At 55.8% G+C, this 20,531-nt stretch overlaps 1 protein-coding gene across 1 annotated transcript in view; it reads left to right on the top strand.

The window, feature by feature from the left end:
* Window positions 1–20,531, top strand: part of PARP1 (poly(ADP-ribose) polymerase 1) — a 35,530-nt gene extending 14,999 nt beyond the window's left edge. Inside the window, exons 6-23 of the mRNA XM_036118058.2 lie at window positions 261–377; window positions 962–1,138; window positions 3,075–3,222; window positions 4,392–4,532; window positions 5,846–6,088; window positions 6,241–6,309; window positions 6,506–6,638; window positions 8,180–8,375; window positions 12,758–12,886; window positions 13,699–13,782; window positions 15,282–15,404; window positions 15,835–15,963; window positions 16,907–17,005; window positions 17,385–17,537; window positions 18,368–18,495; window positions 19,135–19,196; window positions 19,777–19,891; window positions 20,039–20,531. Of these exons, the coding sequence (XP_035973951.1) occupies window positions 261–377; window positions 962–1,138; window positions 3,075–3,222; window positions 4,392–4,532; window positions 5,846–6,088; window positions 6,241–6,309; window positions 6,506–6,638; window positions 8,180–8,375; window positions 12,758–12,886; window positions 13,699–13,782; window positions 15,282–15,404; window positions 15,835–15,963; window positions 16,907–17,005; window positions 17,385–17,537; window positions 18,368–18,495; window positions 19,135–19,196; window positions 19,777–19,891; window positions 20,039–20,120 (2,328 nt within the window). The 3' untranslated portion in view covers window positions 20,121–20,531. The remainder of the gene's footprint in view (window positions 1–260; window positions 378–961; window positions 1,139–3,074; window positions 3,223–4,391; window positions 4,533–5,845; window positions 6,089–6,240; window positions 6,310–6,505; window positions 6,639–8,179; window positions 8,376–12,757; window positions 12,887–13,698; window positions 13,783–15,281; window positions 15,405–15,834; window positions 15,964–16,906; window positions 17,006–17,384; window positions 17,538–18,367; window positions 18,496–19,134; window positions 19,197–19,776; window positions 19,892–20,038) is intronic.

Below are 20,531 nucleotides of genomic sequence, written 5' to 3'. Positions count from 1 at the left end.
TGCAAATGTTGGGGCCAGTGAGCCCTGGCACCTGGCTCTTTGCCGGGTGGTCCCAGGACAGTGTGCTCCCGGTAGAACCAGGTGGAACCGGAATGCCATGGGAGCGCGGCTGGGCCACTTCCCTGTGGAGGAGACCAGCTTGGAGGCGCAGCTCAGCTGACAAACAAGGACCCCAGTGGAGACTGAGACGGGGGAACCCCCTCTAGTGGGGTCTCTGTTTGGACAGAGCTGGGCTGTCACTGGCCTGGCTCTGTCTGCAGGCCCAGAACGAGCTGATCTGGAACATCAAGGACGAGCTAAAGAAAGCGTGTTCGACAAATGACCTGAAAGAGCTGCTCATCTTCAACAAGCAGCAAGTGCCCTCCGGGGAGTCGGCGGTGAGCTACTTCTGTGCTCCGTGAGACCCGGGAGGGGGCCAGGACGTTGGGTGCCGTCCCTGTTGTCGTGTCCCACCCGCCCCTTCCCCGGGGGCGTGTGGGAGGCCCTCCGGTGGGATACCCGCTGGTCTTGATCCGGAGGAGTGGAAATGCCACAGTTCCGTGGCCTGGTCACCACGTCCGGGGGCAGGAAGACCTCCCCCTATGTCCACCCTGGGTTTAGGATTTGGGGGAGACTAGGGTGGGCTGTGTATTTGTCTTGTGTGTTCATGCCACACATTTTAAGGCCCAGACGGCCAGGGGCTGCCAGGTCTGGAGGGTATGGAGCCCCCCTCACAAGGGGAGGCCTGCCAGCACCCCACTGGTTCCCCGGGTGGCGTAGCTCCCTGCGCAGTAGGAGGGGACGGTGGGCTGTGGTACTGCGGTGTGGACAGGAGGTCTCTTAAAGTAGAGAAGCCGGACCACTGCGTGTATACCAGCGGCCCTGGGGAGTCCTTTTCGGGGCCAGCTCTCTCCGCTCAGTGAGTGCGGTCTGCCCACGTTGGTGAGCGGCCTTCCTGTAGCTTCTTCTCTTTTGGCTTCAGATCTTGGACCGTGTGGCCGACGGTATGGTGTTCGGTGCCCTCCTCCCCTGTGAGGAGTGCTCGGGCCAGCTGGTGTTCAGGAGCGACGCTTACTACTGTACGGGTGATGTCACTGCCTGGACCAAGTGCATGGTCAAGACCCAGACCCCCAGCCGGAAGGACTGGGTGACCCCAAAGGTAAGTGGGGGTGGACGTGGGTTCTGGGATCTGAGCAGAAAAACACTGCTCACCCACCTTCCGGGCCTGTCCCCACGACTGCCGCGTTCCCGGCTCCGAACACGGAGCAGGGCGCTTCTGGCGGGAGCACGGGTTTGTCCAATCGCTGTTGGTAATTCCTGCCTTGGCAAGGAGGTTCTCCTGCCTTAGAGCTGGGGGGCTGGGTCCCGAGTTCAAGGAGCTCCTCCTATCGTTGATCCTTTTTTTTTTTTTTTTAAAGATTCCACCCATTTGACAGAGAGAGACACAGCGCGAGAGGGAACACAAGTAGGGGGAGTGGGAGGGGGAGAAGCAGGCTTCCCGTGGAGCAGGGAGCCCGATGCGGGGCTCGATCCCAGGACCCTGGGATCATGACCTGAGCTGAAGGCAGACGCTTAACGACTGAGCCACCCAGGCGCCCCCCCCCCCTTTTTTTTTTAATGAAAATGCATATTGAATTCTCAGGATGCAAAAAGCTCACTCAGGGAACATCAGTTGGGACTCTCCTGAACCCTGAGACTCGGTGCGAGCCGGTGCCGGGCTGCCTCTCCCCAGGATTTGGGCTTTGAGCTCGGCTGGGTGGCCTCCCTCCCCTGCAAAGTGCAGGGGCTGAGCCTGTGGGACAGCAGCACGTAGTAGGCACTTGGGTGTCCCGCGGCCCTCTTGCCCCCCCTGCTCGCGGCCGAAATTACACCCCAGCCCGCCCCGCCTCTGCACGTTCTCTTGAGTGGTCGCTCCGAAAGCGCTCTGACCCTCTCACTCCCTGTATTCTTAGAGCCTTACACTCGTCCCTGTTTCTCGTGGAAATACTCCCCGGGTTTTTCTGAGTTCTTTGAGAAAATAAGATAGGAGTGAGAGATAGGAGCCGTTGTGTGTTTCATGTACCAGTTGCACGGCATCCGTGTTTTTTTTGGAAGGTGCCTGCATGTGTAAGACCCGTTTTCGGGTCCACGGTGCTTGCCACCCGTGCAGAGTCCTGGACTTGCAGCCCCATGTGAGACTGCTGTCCCCGCAGCACGGCCCGCAGAGTCAAGGTCCGCTCCGGCTTCCCCGGGACCTGCCCGGCTCTGTGGGCCTTCTTCCGCCCTTGCCGTCCTCAGGCTCCGTTCTCACTGCCCTTGCACACACACGCCGTATCTCCAGCTCTCCACACTCCCCGCAACAGGGCAGTAACCAGCCAGCGTTCCCCGCGTACCACAGTGTGTTGGACACATGTCTTTGCATGAGCCCTGCCTTTCCAGCCCCTAGCCATCTGAGCAGTCACTGCCTCCAAGGAGCCCTCCTGGAGTTCCCCGTCTGTGTCCCATTGGCATGTTCGTTGTAGAGCCTCGCTCCTGTGTTAAAGTTAGCTTTCACGTATCTGACTCCGTGAGGACTGAGCTTGTTTCTCAAAGGAAGAAACTGTCTTTATGACTTCATGGTGATCCATGGCATGGTAGGTGCTCAGCGTGCATTGGACCCTGTTCTCGGGGCTTTCACTGAGCACGGGTACAGCGGGAACGGCCTCTTCTTGATTGGGTGAAGGTGTAGGAGCACAGGGACCATGCTGTCCCCTGAACTCCGTGTGTCGGACGCTCCCAGAGTGACTGCCTGGAGCAGAGCCCTTTGTCAGTCTCCGGGAGGAAGGTGAACCGACTTTTGGCAGAGTCCGTATTGAACACTGTCGTCGGGCCATTTGCAGCCACGTTCCCTTATAGGAAGGGAGGGAAACTCCTGATTTCCTCTTGGGAAATACAGTTTCTCAGCGCGTGCGGTCTCGGGAAGTGGGCATGCGGCCCATGAGGGGCCCCTCAAGGGTGAGTCCGATGCGGGACTCGACCCCAGGACCCTGGCTGAGCCGAACGAAGGCAGACGCTTAACCATCTGAGCCACCCAGGCGCCCGAGAACTGGTTTCTTAACTGAAACTTAAATTTTTAGGAATTCCGAGAAATTTCTTACCTCAAAAAATTGAAGACCAAAAAGCAGGACCGAATATTTCCCCCTGAGACCAGTGCCCCAGCGGCGGGGGCATCCCCGCCCTCCACAGCCTCGGCGCCTGCCAGTATGAACAGCTCCGCTCCACCAGGTACAGCTGGGGGCGGGGGCTGGGGCCCTGACCTGAGCGAGAGGACGGTCTCCCTGTGGGTCCTCTGTCTGCCGATCCTGTGGGGAAGGCCGGCCGGGCTCCACTCAGCAGGAGGAAGGTGCTTGGGAGGCGTTCTGCGAAAGGCCCAGTGGGCCGTACCTAGAACGCCATTCCAAATGTCCTCCTGCCCACCCAGCAGACCTTGCTTTCCTGCCTCCTGGCAGCCCTACCCCCATCGGGCATCCTGAGCCTGATGGGACACTCAAGGCTCTTGCACGCCGAGACATGCTATGTGCCTGGCCCGCAGCGCAGACTGACCCGTTTGAGGGCGAACACGCCTCACCGGCAGGTGCAGTGACACCAATTTGGGGTTTTCCGTCTGCTGAAGAGACTCCCTGCTTTTGTTCACTCCGAGACACGTGGCGGAGCCTGAGGGTTACAGCCATAGTCGGGTGGGCGGAGGACCAGGGTCTGACCCTGAACGTGAGCCTGTTGGTGACCTGCCTCTCCTGGGGAGGGGCGTGTGTCTGTGCTCTGGTTCCCGTGTCGGGTCAGCGCTGACTTGCCCTCACGGAGGGCTTGGGGGCCTCCCTCCGGGTTCTCATGCTGGGAGTGCGTAGGCGGCACCCGTCCGCCTCTGCCACAGACAGACACGGTTCTGTCGAGGGCCTTTCCGGCCTCCTCAAGTGCCGGGTTCTGCCTTGTGCCTGGAATCAGTTACCCTGCTCAGTGTCCTGCTGACTGAAGCTTTGAGTGACTGCCTTGGGGAGACTGGTTTGTTGGGTGGGGTTAATTAATAGGTATCATGTAAGAAATTGTGGTTTATTTTTAGATGGGGGTTGGGGAAAGAATAAAAGTAATTGGGAGCTCACCTGATTGCCTCTACTCTTCCCATCCCACTGGCAGCCTCGTGGTCCCCGCATGCAGCTTTCCGGGTCTGCCTGTGGGGCAGGGCCAGGAGTCATCGTGTGGCTTCTCCCCTGGCCTAGTCCTCTGTGTGCCAAGGGATGGGACAGGCTCTCTGCGTGCTGTCCTGTCCTCTGCTTTCCCACTAGCCCTGGGCCTCTCTTTTCCTAGACTTTTCCCTCGGGGATGCCGATCAAAGGAGAGCTGAGGGTGTCCCGGCCTCCCTGGGACCTCACGGCCTGACGACTGTTTTCTCGTCCCAGAAAAGCCGTTGTCCAACATGAAGATCCTGACTCTTGGGAAACTCTCCCGGAACAAGGATGAGGTGAAGGCCATGATCGAGAAACTCGGGGGGAAGTTGACGGGCACAGCCAACAAGGCCTCCCTGTGTATCAGTACCAAAAGTGAGTTGAATCTGGTTTGTAAAGCAGGGACACGCCATGCCTCTTGTGAGGGCAGTGAGGTTGAGGGAGGGGAGGCGCTGAGTGCGGCGTGGCACCCACAGGACGCTCCCAGATGAGTCTCTTCTTTGGTCAGCAGCGTTGTTTGGGTCGTTTGTGAGGGGAGGCCAGCGCCGGTATTTGCATGCTGCTCCGTTGTGTGTGGGCGCGTGCCTTCCATCCCCAGCCGAAGGCTGCCTGCTGCTGTTCTCAACCAGCCTGAGCTCCTGCCCTTGGAGACGCCAATGGCCTTGCACGTCCGCAACCTCGGGGGGTGTGGACAAGCTCAGGGCTCTGCGGGGCCACAGAGCTGGGACAGGGCTGCACGAAGAGGGCGTTCCTTCAGGACCGGGAGACGTGCTTGCTTCGCCGACCGATGGAAACCTGTAGAGTGAGGCAAAACGAAGAAACGGGAGTATTTTCCAAATGACAGCACAAGATAGTTTCAGAGGAAAACAGTCTTGCAGAATCGGAGGTAAGTAACGTAGGAAGCGGGAGCTGGAAGTAAGGGTCGTGAGGTGCGCTCCACACAGACTCTGGCAGACCCTGTGGAAGCCCAGGGCTGGTCTCCGGGACTGGAGCAGACGGTCCTAACGTGTGCGGAGCCACAGACTCCAGAAAGCCAGAGCCAGCATGACAAGGGACAGAGCAGGAGGCTTCACGCTCCCTGATTGCAAACTACGTCATAAGCTCTAGCGATCGGAACGGTACAGAGCTGACGTAGGGACACGCGTGGATCCACGGAATGGCCTAGAGAGCCCGGCAGTAAGCCGCCGTGTGTGCGCCGAGTGCATCTACCACAGAGAGCCGAGGTTCACATGTGGGGACAGCCGGGTCCCTGCCTGACGCCACTCACAGGATTCACTCAGAATGGATGGAGCCCCGGAGCCATAGAACTTGTGGGAGAAAACACAGACGGCGATCCCCTCGACCTTGGATTTCGTGATTTTCGACTCTGGCACCAAGACCAGCCCAGCAGGACTCCATCAAATTAGAAAGCCTCCTCGCATCAGGGAAACTATCGACAGAATACAGACGCATCCTGCTGGCGGGGGGGGCTGCGCACGTGCAGGGTCCGGCAGAGGGGCAGAATAGAGGCATCCTGCCGGGTGGGGGGGCTAGCGCCCGCCGTCAAACCACATCTCCTCCCCTGGGGCGCACCTGCCCACACTGTCGGCCACCCCCCGTGCCAGGTGACGAGGAGGGGGCTCATTCGGTGGGGCTCTGGCTTCACTTCACACTAACGCGCCAGTTGTTCTTGGCCCTGATTTGAACAGAGGAGGTGGAGAAGATGAACAAGAAAATGGAGGAGGTACGAGAGGCCAGCATCCGCGTGGTGTCTGAGGACTTCCTCCGGGACGTGTCCGATTCCACCAGGAGCCTGCAGGACTTGCTCTCAGCCCACATCCTGGCCCCGTGGGGCGCTGAGGTGAAGGCAGAGCCGGCAGAGCCTGCAGCCTCGAGAGCAAAGTCGGGGGCTGCGCTGTCCAAGAAGAGCAAGGGCCCCGTCAAGGAGGAAGGTGAGGCCCTGGGTCCGTGTGCTCCTGGGACACTCTGGCCGAGGCTGCCTAGATCCCTGTTGGCAAACCGCCCCTTCACCCTGCCTTGCACCCCACCCCTACTTTCTGGTTTCATTTCACTCAAACATTTTCGTTTTTTGTCTCCTTTTAAGGCATCAATAAATCTGAGAAGAGAATGAAGTTAACTCTTAAAGGTGGAGCTGCTGTCGATCCAGATTCGGGTGAGCACGCGGGAGTGTGAGCGGGTGGGTGGTCAGGAGACCAGGGGCGCCTGGACCACACCTGTGCCCTCCTGCCTCCTTGGGCTCCCCCGGTCCTGAGGACACATGGGTCTTTTGGGGAGCCTCCCAAAGGTGGCAGTAGAGTGTCCAGGCGGGTCTGAATCCCCCACCTGCAGGCGCCCTGCCTCTGCGACAGGTCTGGAACATTCCGCACATGTCCTGGAGAAAGGTGGGAAGGTGTTCAGCGCCACCCTCGGCCTGGTGGACATCGTGAAGGGAACCAACTCCTATTACAAGCTGCAGCTCCTGGAGGATGACAAAGAAAGCAGGTGTGTTGTGGGTACAGGGCAGAGTCCCTGGAAGGTGGCCCCATGAAGGGGGTGGGCCTGTGAGGGGTGTGGTGCCTTCAGTGAGAGGGAAGATGCCGGCGCCCCACACGGGCTGGCTCCTTGGCATCCATCCAGCTCCCTGACTTCACGGGACGTGCTGCCCACCATCTCCCGAGACTCTGCTTACAGCTCCTTGAAGAATCCAGAGCCTCTGACTGCTGAACACACATGGACCCAAAGTTGGTCTTTTAATGTTTTTTCAAATTCCCTAGTCCCGACTGTTCTGGGTAAACCGGGACAGTTTCTTGTCAGCAAGTGGAAGCAGCTTCCCCACCGGAACTCTGGTGGTTGAAAGGTACGGCGTAGCGGCAGCCCCGGGGGCGTGACATCAGCCCCTAGGAAGCCTTGGCCGGCGGCTGTGTTCTTTCATTGTCTCAGCTTCTCACCAGAACTTTCCTCCAAAAGTGAATATTGGAAGGGATACTAAAAGTCCAGAGTATCTAGTAGGCTAAATAGATTTTCTGAAGAAATAAGTCCAACGTCATGTGGTTTATCACCTGCTCTGGTGGCCTGGTCTTACTGGTTTTCTCAGTGAATGGACAATGTGGGTTGTCCGTTACGGACGCTTTTCAGGACAGCTCAATATAGCACCTCCCAAACATTTCCAGGGAAAAACCCGAGGAGAAAGTGACCTGTGCCTCTGGGCGAGAGCCCAGGAAGCCCCAGATTTTCTTTGAGTTCTTTGGTTTACTTAAAAGTGCATACAAGTCAGGGCGCCTGGGTGGCTCAGTCAGTTAAGCGTCTGCTTTTAGCTTAGTTCATGATCACAGGGTCCTGGGATCCAGCCCCATATCGGGCTCCCTGCTCTGCAGGGACTCTGCTTCTCTCTCCCCCTCAGCTCCTCCCCCTTCTCGTGCGTGCTTGCTCTTGCGCTTTCTCAAAATCTTTAAAAAGAAAGAAAAGTACATACAGTTCTTGTATTTGAGGGTCTTTTTTTTTTTTTTTTTTTTTTTAAGATTTTATTTATTTGAGACAGCACACGCAAGGGGGAGGGGCAGAGGCAAAGGGAGAAGCCTGACACGGGGCTCGATCCCAGGACCCTGAGATCATGACCTGAGCTGAGGTCAGATGCTTCACCAACTGAGCCGCCCAGGCGCCCGTGTATTTGAGGTTCTGATATATCTTTACTGTGATGCATTATGTCATTCATTTTTTCCACCAAGAGAAATGAGCTCCCCCAAAGCTGAGCAGCAGGGCACCTAGGGTACCAGTGTGTGGGGCCCGGTTGCCATGGGAACCCAGAGCAATGGCCTGACCCTGAGGCCCGGCCTGCATGCCGCTGACACACGTGCACGCACCCCACCCCACCCCGTCGCGTCGAGTTTCCTTTGTCCTTCTGTGCCCATCAGCATCGTCGTGGGGGGTGGAGCTCTTTGTCCCCCAAGCGGAACGGAAGGGAAGGGGGACTGTTGCCGACACGTGAGCAGCCAAGCCACAGGTTTGTGTGTGACCCTCCTCCTGTCCTCCCTGCGCCCTCACAGGTACTGGATCTTCAGGTCGTGGGGCCGCGTGGGCACGGTCATCGGCAGTAACAAACTGGAGCAGGTCCCATCCAAGGAGGATGCCATTGAGCACTTCATGAAGCTGTACGAAGAGAAAACTGGGAATGCCTGGCACTCCAAGAACTTCACGAAGTATCCCAAAAAGTTCTACCCTCTGGAGATTGACTATGGCCAGGTAATCCCTGTTCTCACATTGTCTGCTTCCAGTAGAAGGAAGGGGCACTGTAGAATCCAGACCTCGCCCCGGGCCCAGTGGCCTTGCAGGGGAATGCTGCCCAACGTTGAAAGTAGTAGTAACACCAGCCCTTCCCTAGTTCTCCCCGCAAAATAGGAGAGGAGAGAACACTTCCCAACTAACGATGGGAGACCAGCGTTAAGCTGACACCAAAGCCAGAGACCTCGCGGGAGCACCCCAGTATCCCTAAGAACATAGACACAGGGTCCTTAACCGCGTAGTAATAAACTGAGTGCAGCTGCACAGGAGGATTTCTACATCCTGACTGAGGGGGGTCGAGCCGGAGAATGCAAGGTTGGTTCAACATGCAAAAATCACCCGGTCACACTAACAAAGAAAAAACATGGAATAAAATCTAACACCCTTCCGCAGGTCAGACCCACACAGTGACGTATGAGCTCAGCTGACAACAGTGGTAGTATTTTTGAGAACGTGAGGGGGATCGGTCTTTGAGGTTGCTCCCTCAATTAGATTCCAGGTGCGGCTTCTTAGCTGACCCCATGTTTCCTTGTAGACCGTGTGACCTGGGCTCTGCTGGGTCGTGGTTTTGGGTTCCAGACGCTTTCCTGATAATTTCTATTACACATTTTTTTTTTTTTAAGATTTTTTTTGTCAGCACAAGCAGGGAGAGTGGGAGAGGGAGAAGCAGGCTCCCTGCAGAGCAGGGAGCCCGACACAGGGCTTGATCCCAGGACTCTGGGATCATGACCTGAGCCAAAGGCAGACGCTTAACGACTGAGCCACCCAGGTGCCCTCTATTAATACGTCTGTGGCTGGTTCATCTTCCTGTGTTTGTCACCAGGTTGCCTTCCGTTAGCCCTTGGCTGATACCTTTGTGGACATTTGTTCTGACAAGCTGCTTACCCTAGTTTTTATAGGGAGATCTGTTACAGTTAACGCTTGACAACGTGGAGGGTTAGGGGTGCTGACCCCTCCCCGTGATGCAGTAGAAAATCCACATAAAACCTGACTCCCTAAAACATAACTAATTTGCTGTTGACCAGTAGCCCTACCAATAGCGTAAGTCTATTTCACCTCATTTTGTGTTCTATGTATTGTATACTGTAGTTTTACAATAAGCTGGAGGGAAGAAAACGTTAGGAAGAGAAAATACACTTTTTTTTTCATGATTTTTTATTTATTTAAGTAAACTCTACACCTCATGTGGGGCTTGAAATCAAAACCCTGAGATGAGTCACACGCTCTTCTGTCTGAGCTGCCAAGTGCTCATCTATTTCTTTAAAAAAAAAAAATTCCAGGGTCACCTGGGTGGCTCCATTGGTTGAGCAGTTGATCTCAGGGTCCTGGGATCGAGTCCCGCGTCGGGCTCCCTGTTCAGTGGAAAGCCTGCTTCTCTCTCTCTCCCTCTGCTTGTGCTTGTGTGCGCACGTGCGCTCTTTCTCTCTCTAATAAATAAAATCTTTTTTTAAAAAATAAATTTTAGGGGCGCCTGGGTGGCTCAGTTGGTTAAGCGACTGCCTTCGGCTCAGGTCATGATCCTGGAGTCCTGGGATCGAGTCCCACATCGGGCTCCCTGCTCAGCGGGGAGTCTGCTTCTCCCTCTGACTCTCCTCCCTCTCATGCTCTCTGTCTGTCATTCTCTCTCTCAAATAAATAAATAAAATTTTAAAAAAAAAATAAAAATAAAAATAAAAAAAAATAAAAAATAAATTTTAAAAATCCACGTGTTAAGTGGGTCCGCACATTTCGAGCCTGTGTCGTTCAGGGGTCAGCTATACTTTTATCATGGGGGGAGGGGCCCATTTATTTCACAGAAGGAAAGGGATTTATAGATGAGTAGAGATAAATTCTCAATCTTTGAGGCCTAACGTGTCTCAGATGGGGAGCTCGCTATAGAATATCTTGAGCTTTCACCATTAAAAGATTTTATTTATTTATTTGACAGAGACACAGCGAGAGAGGGAACACAAGCAGGGGGAGTGGGAGAGGGAGAAGCAGGCTTCCCGCCGAGCAGGGAGCCCGATGTGGGGCTCGATCCCAGAACCCCGGGATCATGGCCTGAGCCGAAGGCAGACGCTTAACAACTGAGCCACCCACGTATCCCAGCTCTCACCATTAAAAACAGAACTTAGGGCCGCCTGGGTGGCTCAGTCGGTAAGAACTCTAGATCATAGGATTGTGAGTTCAAGCCCCACGTTGGGTATGGAGATTAAGATGTCATCTTTAAAAAATAGAACTTGTCTGTAAGGTTAAGGTTGAGATCCTGGACTGTCTGACTCAGCAGTGCCCTCTGCTGGTTAATTTTTCTGATTTCAAAAATGTTTTAGAAATTTTTGAGAAAGACAAAGACACAAAATCATAATAACCGAGAATTAAGTGCAGTTAAAATCATGATGTATGTCTTTAGCACTCCTATCCCTTCACGGGTACTTTTCCTCACCAGAGAACTGGAATCTTGCCCCACACGCTGCGTGAAGAGCACCCTGTGGTCCCCCCCCCCCAACCGCGGCAGCTTCTGGAAGATGCTGTCCAGTAGAGATACACAACTACCTACGTGGCGTTGATATCTCAGTAACTGCGTTGTTTCTTTTTTTTTTTTTTTTTTCAAGATTTCATGTATTTGACAGAGACACAGAGAGAGCAGGAACACAGGCAGGGGGAGTGGCAGAGGGAGAAGCAGGCTTCCCACGGAGCAGGGAGCCTGATGTGGGGCTTGATCCCAGGACCCTCAGCACCCCAAAATAACATACTTCTAAATAACTCAAGCATCAAAAAAGAAATCACAAATAAATTAGAAAATATTTTCTAAGTATTTTTATTTATTTTTGCGAGAGAGAGAGCGTGAGCGGTGTTGGGGAAGGGGGCAGAGAGAGAAGCAGGCTCCCAGCCGAGCAGGGAGTGCAATGTGGGGCTCGGTCCCAGGACCCCAGGACCATGACCTGAGCCGAAGGCAGACGCTTAATGAGCCACTCAGGCATCCCTGTTTTGTTCATTTTAAAAAGCAAAAAGAACGGGGCGCCTGGGTGGCTCAGTTGGTTAAGCAACTGCCTTCGGCTCAGGTCATGATCCTGGAGTCCCGGGATCGAGTCCCGCATCAGGCTCCCTGCTCAGCAGGGAGTCTGCTTCTCCCTCTGACCCTCTCCCCCTCATGCTCTCTATCTCATTCTCTCTCTCAAATAAATAAATAAAATCTTAAAAAAAAAAAAGCAAAAAGAAACCATGAAACTAATCTTAGTAATTTATATTCCCCCCCCCCCTTTTTTGAAGGCAAATCTTTGAAGTCTGGTGTGTTTTCAGCCCTTGCAGTATGTCTCTGTTCAGACTGGCCTCCTTTCAAAACCAGGGGCCACTGAATTCAAGTGCACTGGCCTAGAGTGACATCTGTTAGGGCTGCACAGATGGTCAGAGGTAGTAGTTTATGGTCTGTAAGTCCTCTATAACGATGTTACTGAATACATAAAAATCTCTGTGGCTGTTAGCCCAGAGAGGGAGATACCGGGTCACAGAGTACATGCATTTAAACAAAGCTTTTCACCATGAACAGTTGGCCTCCCTGGGGAGCTGGAAGCCGGGAACATGAAAGCACTAAAGAGTCAGTGCTGGGACGGGAAGCGTAGCTGGCAGCGGCAACCTGGAGTATGAACACGGCCCGCGGCCCAGCACGCAGCTCGGGCGAGCTCAACAGATACCAGGACCAGTGTCCACTCAAAGCAAACACCAAACAGGCTAGTTGCTAGGGACACTGAGGAACACGGCACAGTCCCTCCCCTCCTGCCATTCATAAGTGATGAGGATTCAGACGTTTCCAGTGCCAAGTGGTCCTGACTTAGCCTGGGTTCCCCAAAGAGCAGGAGTGTAGTCTTGTGCTGTTAGCTCGTCAGGAAGTGTGACCGCGGTGGGGGGGCAGGGGGGTCAGCAGAGGATGGAGTTCATGCCATCGGTCTATGTGGCAGGAAATGGGTCTGGGTGTTTGGATCTTTGGGACTTTGTAAAAGGCTGTTGGCCCTGGCGTGAGGCAGTACAAGAAAGGGGAGAATTGGTCCGGTGTCCCCTTGTTCCGTGGTTTGCCCTGGTGGCGGCGTGGGCCGTGGGTAGGTCAGCCGGCACGGAGCTGGGCGCTTGCAGTGGCAGGTTGGAGGAAGGGTCTGGAGTAGCCACAGGGACTTGGGGGCTCACGGGAAGTGTCCGGTCCTGGTGCAGACCCGTGTTCCTGGCACCTGCTACCTCAGCCTTGTCCCTGATCGCTCAGCCTCTGCTGCTGGTGGCACGCAATCCTGTGGCTCCTTCGTCTGCAGCCCAGATACCACCACTTGGCTTGGGTTGTTGAAGAGGGTCTCTAACCAGTTTTCTTTTCCCTAAAGGACGAAGAGGCAGTCAAGAAGCTGACGGTGAGCCCCGGCACCAAGTCCAAGCTCCCCAAGCCCGTGCAGGAGCTCATTAAGATGATCTTCGACGTGGAGAGTATGAAGAAAGCCATGGTGGAATACGAGGTTATTGCGTTCATCGTTTGGTTGGCGAGCTGGGGGGTGGTCGGGGCAGGCAGCCGTGTCCCCTGCCTGTCCTCCTGCCTGTTGGTGCCGCTCCCTGTTCATTACCCCAGCGCTCGCGCAGCTCCATCTGTGTTGTGCACTGCGGGTGTGGAGGTGCAGGGTGGCCCTGGGGGCTCCAGAGGGGCTCGGAGCAGGCCACACAGGCCACTCCCCCACAGGGGGCGTGGGTGCCTTTGGAGGAAGGTGGCCCCATTTTCTGGGTGGGAGACGGAGGCTGAGCGTAGACGCCTGCTGAGCTAGCAGTGGGTCGCGTGCTTTTCCCGCTACGTTTGCCGCTTATCTTGATGGTAATTCCCAAGGTGTGAGCAGAAGCCGTATTGCTAGAATAAACATGTAACTTTTCAGGGTAACTGATTTGAAAAAGAGCGTTAATTTGAATATAAATATATACAGGAGCCTGTACTTTTAAAAAAAACATTCTTTACCACTTTATGGTCCTTATTCAATTGGGAACTGCCTTGGCTCTGAGGCCCCAGGGAAGGCCATGTGGGCTGGCCTTCATCCTTACTTTGGAACCGGGTGGGAGTTGTGCTGGGCCAGTGCAGACGGAGTGTTGGGGTGGAGGCGCCGTGGCTGCCGTAAATGACGCGAGCGGGACCCTCACACAGACCCCACAGTGCGGGCGGGGCAGCAGAGGGAGCTGGATCTCTGCTGCCAGCCAGGCCCGGGAGCCCCAAGGGGGCACTCGCCAGCTCGCCTATGGTCCGCTGCCCGGGGCGGCTTTCCAAGGGAAAATTCCCCCGTCTCCTCAGATTGACCTTCAGAAGATGCCCTTGGGGAAGCTGAGCAAGAGGCAGATCCAGGCGGCATACTCCATCCTCAGTGAGGTGCAGCAGGTAGGCGGGGGCCGCCACTCCGGGCCAGCTCACGTGGGGAGTGGGTGCAGGGTCAGGGAGGTACCGCGCCCCGATGCCTGAAGACCTAGAGGCTTTTTCAGTTCTGTAAATATGGTAAGTGCCTGCTCCTTGCCATGGTGGTCACAGAACTAAGGAAATAGCCATGTTTTCAGTGATCAGGTAGGTAATAAACTCCCTATAAACTAAGATATTTGGTTTTCCTGCCTCATAAAAACATTCTGATTTTGTGTGTCCTTAAGAGTTGAGGGGCGCCTGGGTGGCTCAGTCGTTAAGCGGCTGCCTTCGGCTCAGGTTGTGATCCCAGGTTCCTGGGATCGAGCCCCGCATCGGGCTCCTTGCTCGGCAGGAAGCCTGCTTCTCTCTCTCCCACTCCCCCTGCTTGTGTTCCTGCTCTCACTCTCTCTCTTTCTGTCAAATAAATAAAATCCTTTAAAAAAAAAAAAAAAAAGAGTTGGGCTGAAATTGGGGCACTTAGCTGGCTCAGTCAGTGGAGTGTGCAACTCTTGATCTCCGGGGTCTTGAGTTCAAGCCCCACGTTGGGTGTAGAGATGACTTAAAATGTTTTAAAAAGAGGCTGTAATTATTTTGCAGTTACTGGGAAATCACAGAGAGCAAAGTATTTCCTCACTTTGGTTCATGCTCATTGGTCAGCACCTCACCGGGCACCCTACAGGGTCCCCCAGTCCGCGGGGCCTTCCTGCTGCACCCTGGGGGGCTGAGGTGCAGGGCTGGCCTGTGAAGGGGGGGCGCTCCCGGGAAGCAGACTTCCAGCTGGTGCTGAGACGCAGCTGATCCTGAGCCCCGGCCCCTTCCCTGTCCCAAAATCCTGGTGGAGAGGCCGGGAGAGCGTCCTTCCCCATGGCGCAGAGCCAACTGCAACACAGACGGAAATTGAGGATGGGGGGGGTGGGAGACCTGCAGGGGGCCAGATCGCGGCCTTTCCACTACCCTGTGGCCACCCAGGTGCCCGCCCAGCATCACAGCGGTCCTGCTCCTCCATCTCTGCATTTATTGAGCACCTTCTGCAAACGGAGCACGAATGGGCACTGATGCAGGAAGGGGAACTTAGCCTGTGTGTGGCCACCTGAATCTTCGTGTGCAAGAAAAGCGAATTCCTTCCCTTAAATAAGGCTGAAGATCCGTGGATAAGGGGCGGGCTGCCAGAATTCGTAGCAGTGAATTTCCCCTTTTGACATTTTGTTGTGAGAAGTTCCCAAACATTGAAACAGTTGAAAGAGTTTTATTAGAAGTGTAAATGAACCCACTACCTAGATGCTACAGTTGACACCTTGCGTGGTGGGGGGGGTGTCATAGGTCTCTGTAGAAATGAAAGTTTACGCGGGGAGGGGGATCCTGCACTCGGGCCGGCTCGACACCAACATGAGCTGGTCTTGAACATTTTCCCTGCGTTTCCTGGCTCGTGCCCACACCGAGCCATGTCAGACTCGCTGTCTCCGTCTCTGTCCCCTCCCCCGAAGGCGGTGTCCCAGGGCAGCAGTGACTCCCAGATCCTGGATCTCTCCAATCGCTTCTACACCCTGATTCCCCACGACTTTGGGATGAAGAAGCCCCCACTCCTAAACAATGCGGACTGTGTGCAGGTAGCCCGGGGCTTCCGGAGGGAGGTGCAGGCCTGGGTGTCACTCCCTCAGGGCAGGGGCCCCACCTCTGGGCCCTCGTTTTGAAGTAGCATTTCTTCCCACATCGGAGGAGACCAATCACAGGCCAGACAGGCGGGTTTTCCCTCCCTGTTTCGCCAGCGATAGCCGCCCCCGCCCCGTTCTTGCTGTAGCCTTGTAGCTTCTGGCTCTCCCTTCCCCCAGGGAGCACGCCCCCCCCTTGGCATCCCAGGACACCCCGGCAGTGTTCACTACGAGCAACGGGTGGGTGACAGGGTGTCCCCAACCAGCTCGGAGGCCCCCCTTCACTGTCTGTTCCAAGTGTTATCAATATGTGGGTTTTCTCTGCCAGACCTAGATATGTCTCCCTCACCCTGGTCCCAAGCCCAAGGTTTTCTGTCTGTTCCTCCAGGCCAAGGTGGAAATGCTGGACAACCTGCTAGACATTGAGGTGGCCTATAGTCTGCTCAGGGGGGGCTCTGACGACAGCAGCAAGGACCCCATCGACGTCAACTATGAGAAGCTCAAGACTGACATTAAGGTAACAGGCCCCGCATCTAACCACTCATCCCCAAACTGGAATGCGTTTCTCCTGGAGAGCTCCTTGAAACAGATTGCTGGTGCCCAGGAGCCGGACTTCCAGCATATTCCCAGATGCTGTGCTCACGGCCCGTGGAGACCCGAGGATGTCTCACCTGGAAATGAGCACCTTGGCCGGGCAGGCTTCCAAGCCAGGGCCTTGGGTACAGAGACTTGTTTTTGAGCGGCCTTCCAGAAGGTTCATTTTTCCTTAATCTGGAGAGGATCTGATTTTGGACACTTACGAGCTTTAGGAGGTTTGTCATGCCCATTTCAGAAGCGGAAGTGCCTGGTGGCAGCCGTAATGAGTGCACGGGGCTTGGATTCCTACTCTCGGGCTGAGGTGGTCATGCTGGGGCAGAAGTCACCCTGCCTTGGCCCCTAGCTTGCCTTGACCTTGAGCCTGGGATGGGGTGTTTACATCACTGCAGAGAGCCTCTGCTTCTTGCCTAGGACAGAGCATAGATCTGTGGGTCCGGGTAGAATAAGCCACCAAATGTCACTCGTTTGGTCCCTGGGGCACCTTCTTGATGGGAATGCTATGGGCATGGTTCTCTGTGCAGGGCTTTTCCTCTGTCTTGAAGCCTTTGAATTAAGAAGTTGTGAGGAAAAGCAGAATTCCTGGGTTTTCTGCACTTTGGCTAAGAATACAAAAATAGAAAACACAGCTTTTCCCGTGGTGCACTCATGTTTGTGTGGCGGAGATTACGTTGACAAATTGACCATTATCTGGCGGGGCCCTGAGGATTCAAAGATGCGGAGCATTGGTTGTCCTCAAATCCCGACAGTTTATGGGGTCCTTTCGGCTTCTGATTGCAGTCTTGGCTGTGGGACATCTCTTGGCCCCCGTGTTGGGTGGCTCTGCTGGGGGTCCCCCTCGCTCTAATTCCACGATGCTGTTCTAGGTGGTGGACAGAGATTCGGAGGAAGCGGAGACCATCAGGAAGTATGTTAAGAACACTCACGCAACCACGCACAACGCGTACGACCTGGAGGTTATTGATGTAAGAATTCTCCTGCCCGCTCCCTCCAGCCTGGGCCTGGGTAGAAAAGGACGCTTCGCTTTAAATGACTAGAGGAACTGTTTGTGGGAAGAAAAATTAGTCTTAGGGTCTGGGGGTGGCTTTGGGTTCTTTTCCTAATCTTTTTTGTTCATTTCCGATCTCAAAGCCTCGTTTGAGAACCAGAAAGTACAATGAGAGAGACGCGCAGCGAAGCGCCTCGGGGTCCTGCACAGGGCAGCTTGTCCCCACCTGACCCCACCTCCTTCCGGGCCGCGGTGGGCCGCGTCTTCGGGACAGCTGGCCCGTCTGCCGGGTCTGGTGGGTCTGGCTGTTAGAGTAACGTGGCTTCCTGAGTCTCCTTCCCTTAACCCCCGAGCAGATTTTTACGATCGAGCGCGAGGGCGAGAGCCGGCGCTACGAGCCGTTCCGGCAGCTGCATAACCGCCGGCTGCTGTGGCACGGCTCCAGGGCCACCAACTTCGCCGGCATCCTGTCCCAGGGCCTCCGCATCGCCCCGCCCGAGGCGCCCGTGGTAGGTGGCCGGCCCAGGGCCCCTGTCCAGATGAGGTTTTGGCTGAGCGACGGCCGACAGGTGGCCGTTGCCCAGAGAGCATCTTCACCTCGTGCTCCCACCCCTGACTCTGTGGATGACGTGGCTGCACGTCTGTCAGCCATAGCTTCTGGAACAAAAGATGCAAGGTGTCCGGGCCTCAGGGCAACCTGAGAGCAGATGGGTGTGTTGATGTGCAAAGAACAGGCTTTGGCCACGGGCCCAGCTGAGTCCAGACCTGCCTCTGCCGCTTTCCGCAGTGGGGGGGACCCCCATGAGCCCCAGGGTGTTCCTCAGGAAACCGTGGGAGGGCGTGAGTGAGGCCCTGTCCCAACACAAGGGCTCAGTGCGTCACCTCCTGGGGCATAGAGGTGACCCGCGGGACGGGCACTCGGAGGCGGTCTAGCAGGCCTCTTGCTTTCTAGTTGAAACAAGTGGGGAGCAAGGGGTGGCTGGCTGGTGCCACATGGTGGCACGTGATCTGGGCCAACGCCCTGACCTCCCTGAGCCTCTTGTTTGACCGACAGAAGGACGTGAGCATAAGAGCCACCCTTTGTGGGGTGTTTGTACGTGCCGGGTACTGATCAAAACGTTTACGGACTTGGCCAGTTTTCACAAGGGCCTGTGAGGTGTTTTTCCCGAGTGCAGAGAGATTATGTAGCTCCCTGCGGCCCTGGGGGCCCAGTGGGACCGGGGTCCGAACAGCCTGGCCCCTGAGCTCAGCCTCGGGGCGTGGTCCGCACTCGGGAGCTCACTGGTGCCACAAACAGCCCCAGGTCTTCAGTGGCCCTTTTCCTATCCCCACCCCCCAGACAGGCTACATGTTTGGTAAAGGGATCTATTTCGCCGACATGGTCTCCAAGAGTGCCAACTACTGCCGCACATCCCAGGCAGACCCCGTGGGCCTGATCCTGCTAGGAGAAGTCGCCCTCGGGAACATGTGAGTCAGCCTGGCCTTGGCTGGGGCCGCTGCTGGGGACGCACACGCTGGGTCTACAGAGGAGAGCTCTGCTTGGCCGGGAGGGGACCCTGGAAATTCCCCACCACAATGATAGAAACCGGTTCTAGTTAAGTGACCTAGGGAGCCACGGGGCTGAGGAATCCAGCCAGGTCTCAGGAACTGGCAGCGTCCATCCTCTCTGTGGGCTGAATTGCACAAAGGATGGGTCGCCCCCTAGCACGTATGCGTGCCCACAGATGTTAAAATGTTTGAGACCAACTCAGATCAAACTGGAGTCAATCCCAGTTTCAGAGTCCTTGCAGAAAACCAGTTGGTCCTGCCTGCATCGGGTGTCCCCCTTGGTCCCGTCACCGTGACGCGGAGAGCAGGGTCGTGTAATAGAGCAGGGGCCTGGGGTTCATGGCCTGGGCAGACAGAGAAGCCTCTGGAGCGGCCGGCCACAGCCAAGTGGCCCCATAGCAATGATGGCCGGCACAGGCCACTCACGGGAACTGCGCCTTCACTTCCCGAAACCATGGGTGCGGGCTGGGTGGTTCTTCTCACTTGGCCTCATCACACTGGTGGTTTGAGAGCCCGGGGTCGTCAGAGGCCCTTCTGGGACGGTCCTCTCTCCCGTAGGTACGAACTCAAGCACGCTTCACACATCAGCAAGCTCCCCAAGGGCAAGCACAGCGTCAAAGGTACCGTGTTCCAGAAAGTGCTGCTCCAGCGTCTCTCCCCAGCGGGCCGCGCGCCTCTGGCTGGAAAACAGCTGGGGGTCCGTTAGAAAATCAGGTCGCCTTGTCTGCTGCTGGTGTCGCAAGTGCTGACCGCGTCTCGGTTCAAGCCCCAGGAACCGGCGGCATTGGCTTTGGGTTTTAACCCAACTCTCAGCGGCGGCACTCAGGGACGTCCCCTGACGGAGCGCTGCCCGGGGCATCTGGGATTGCTGGAGTGTGGAGCACCTGCTGGTTTAGGGCCTCCACCTGCCAGGCTGGAGTGACTGCTTCGGACTTGGGCTCAGCAGAAATACGATCTGGGCTGGGGGATGGGGCGCTCGCTGCTCTTGTTACTGAAATCAGTAAGGCATGCGCCCTGGGAGCTTGATTTAGAACTACGGGTTTGTACTTAAAAAAAAAAAAAAAAAAGAACTACGGGTTTGTATCTGGAAGAAGGATAGAGTAGGGAATGCGGGCACGTCTTTAAAACGAACATATAGACCCGACAGAAAACGGATCTCATCTTGGAACATTTCCAACCTCTGTCCTCATGGTTCCACAGGTTTGGGCAAGACGACCCCTGATCCTGCAGCCAGTATCACTATGGACGGTGTGGAAGTCCCCCTGGGGACAGGGATTTCGTCCGGCGTCAGCGACACCTGCCTGCTGTATAACGAGTATCCTTTGCGAGGGAGCCGGGCCGTCCGCTCAGAGGGACGTTCTGGGGCTGTGGTCACTCACGTGCGCCTGGTTGACTGGCGTGGGGGCGGTGCGTGCTCTGGCCACCGTGAAACCGTGCGCTCCTTGACATGCATCTCCTCCAGGTACATCGTCTACGACATTGCTCAGGTAAACCTGAAGTACCTGCTGAAGCTCAAGTTCAACTTCAAGACGTCCCTGTGGTGAGCCGGGGCGTGTGGCTGAGGCGCAGCCCGGGGCCGGGGTGCAGAGGCCGCCCGCAGAGCCAGCCTTCTCGGCATCTCCTGACGAGGGATTTTCTATGAATGTTGCTCACGTGTTAGACGATTTTTTCCCCAGCTTTCCAAATCCTTTGTTTGTGTGGGTCTGGGGGTGGGACGGGGGAGGGGCCCCCTTGCGACTGCCGACTGACCATAGAGAAGTGGGGGCTGGGGGTCTAGACTAGTCCCGCGGGAAGAACCGCACATGTCAGAACACCTGCCTGCCTTGCCGGCTTCCCCAGCGGACGCAGAACTCACGCCCACCGTTCTTTCTAAGTGTTCACCTTTAGTTTCAGTTTTGGAAAAATGTTAAGCATTTATTTTGAGGTAAAAATAAAAACTAATTTCGTACTACTTA

The sequence above is a fragment of the Halichoerus grypus genome, chromosome 7, assembly GCF_964656455.1.
Source record: "Halichoerus grypus chromosome 7, mHalGry1.hap1.1, whole genome shotgun sequence".
NCBI lineage: Eukaryota > Metazoa > Chordata > Mammalia > Carnivora > Phocidae > Halichoerus > Halichoerus grypus.
Note: the sequence above shows the minus strand (reverse complement) of the source record. Positions and strands in the feature narration are given on the sequence as shown.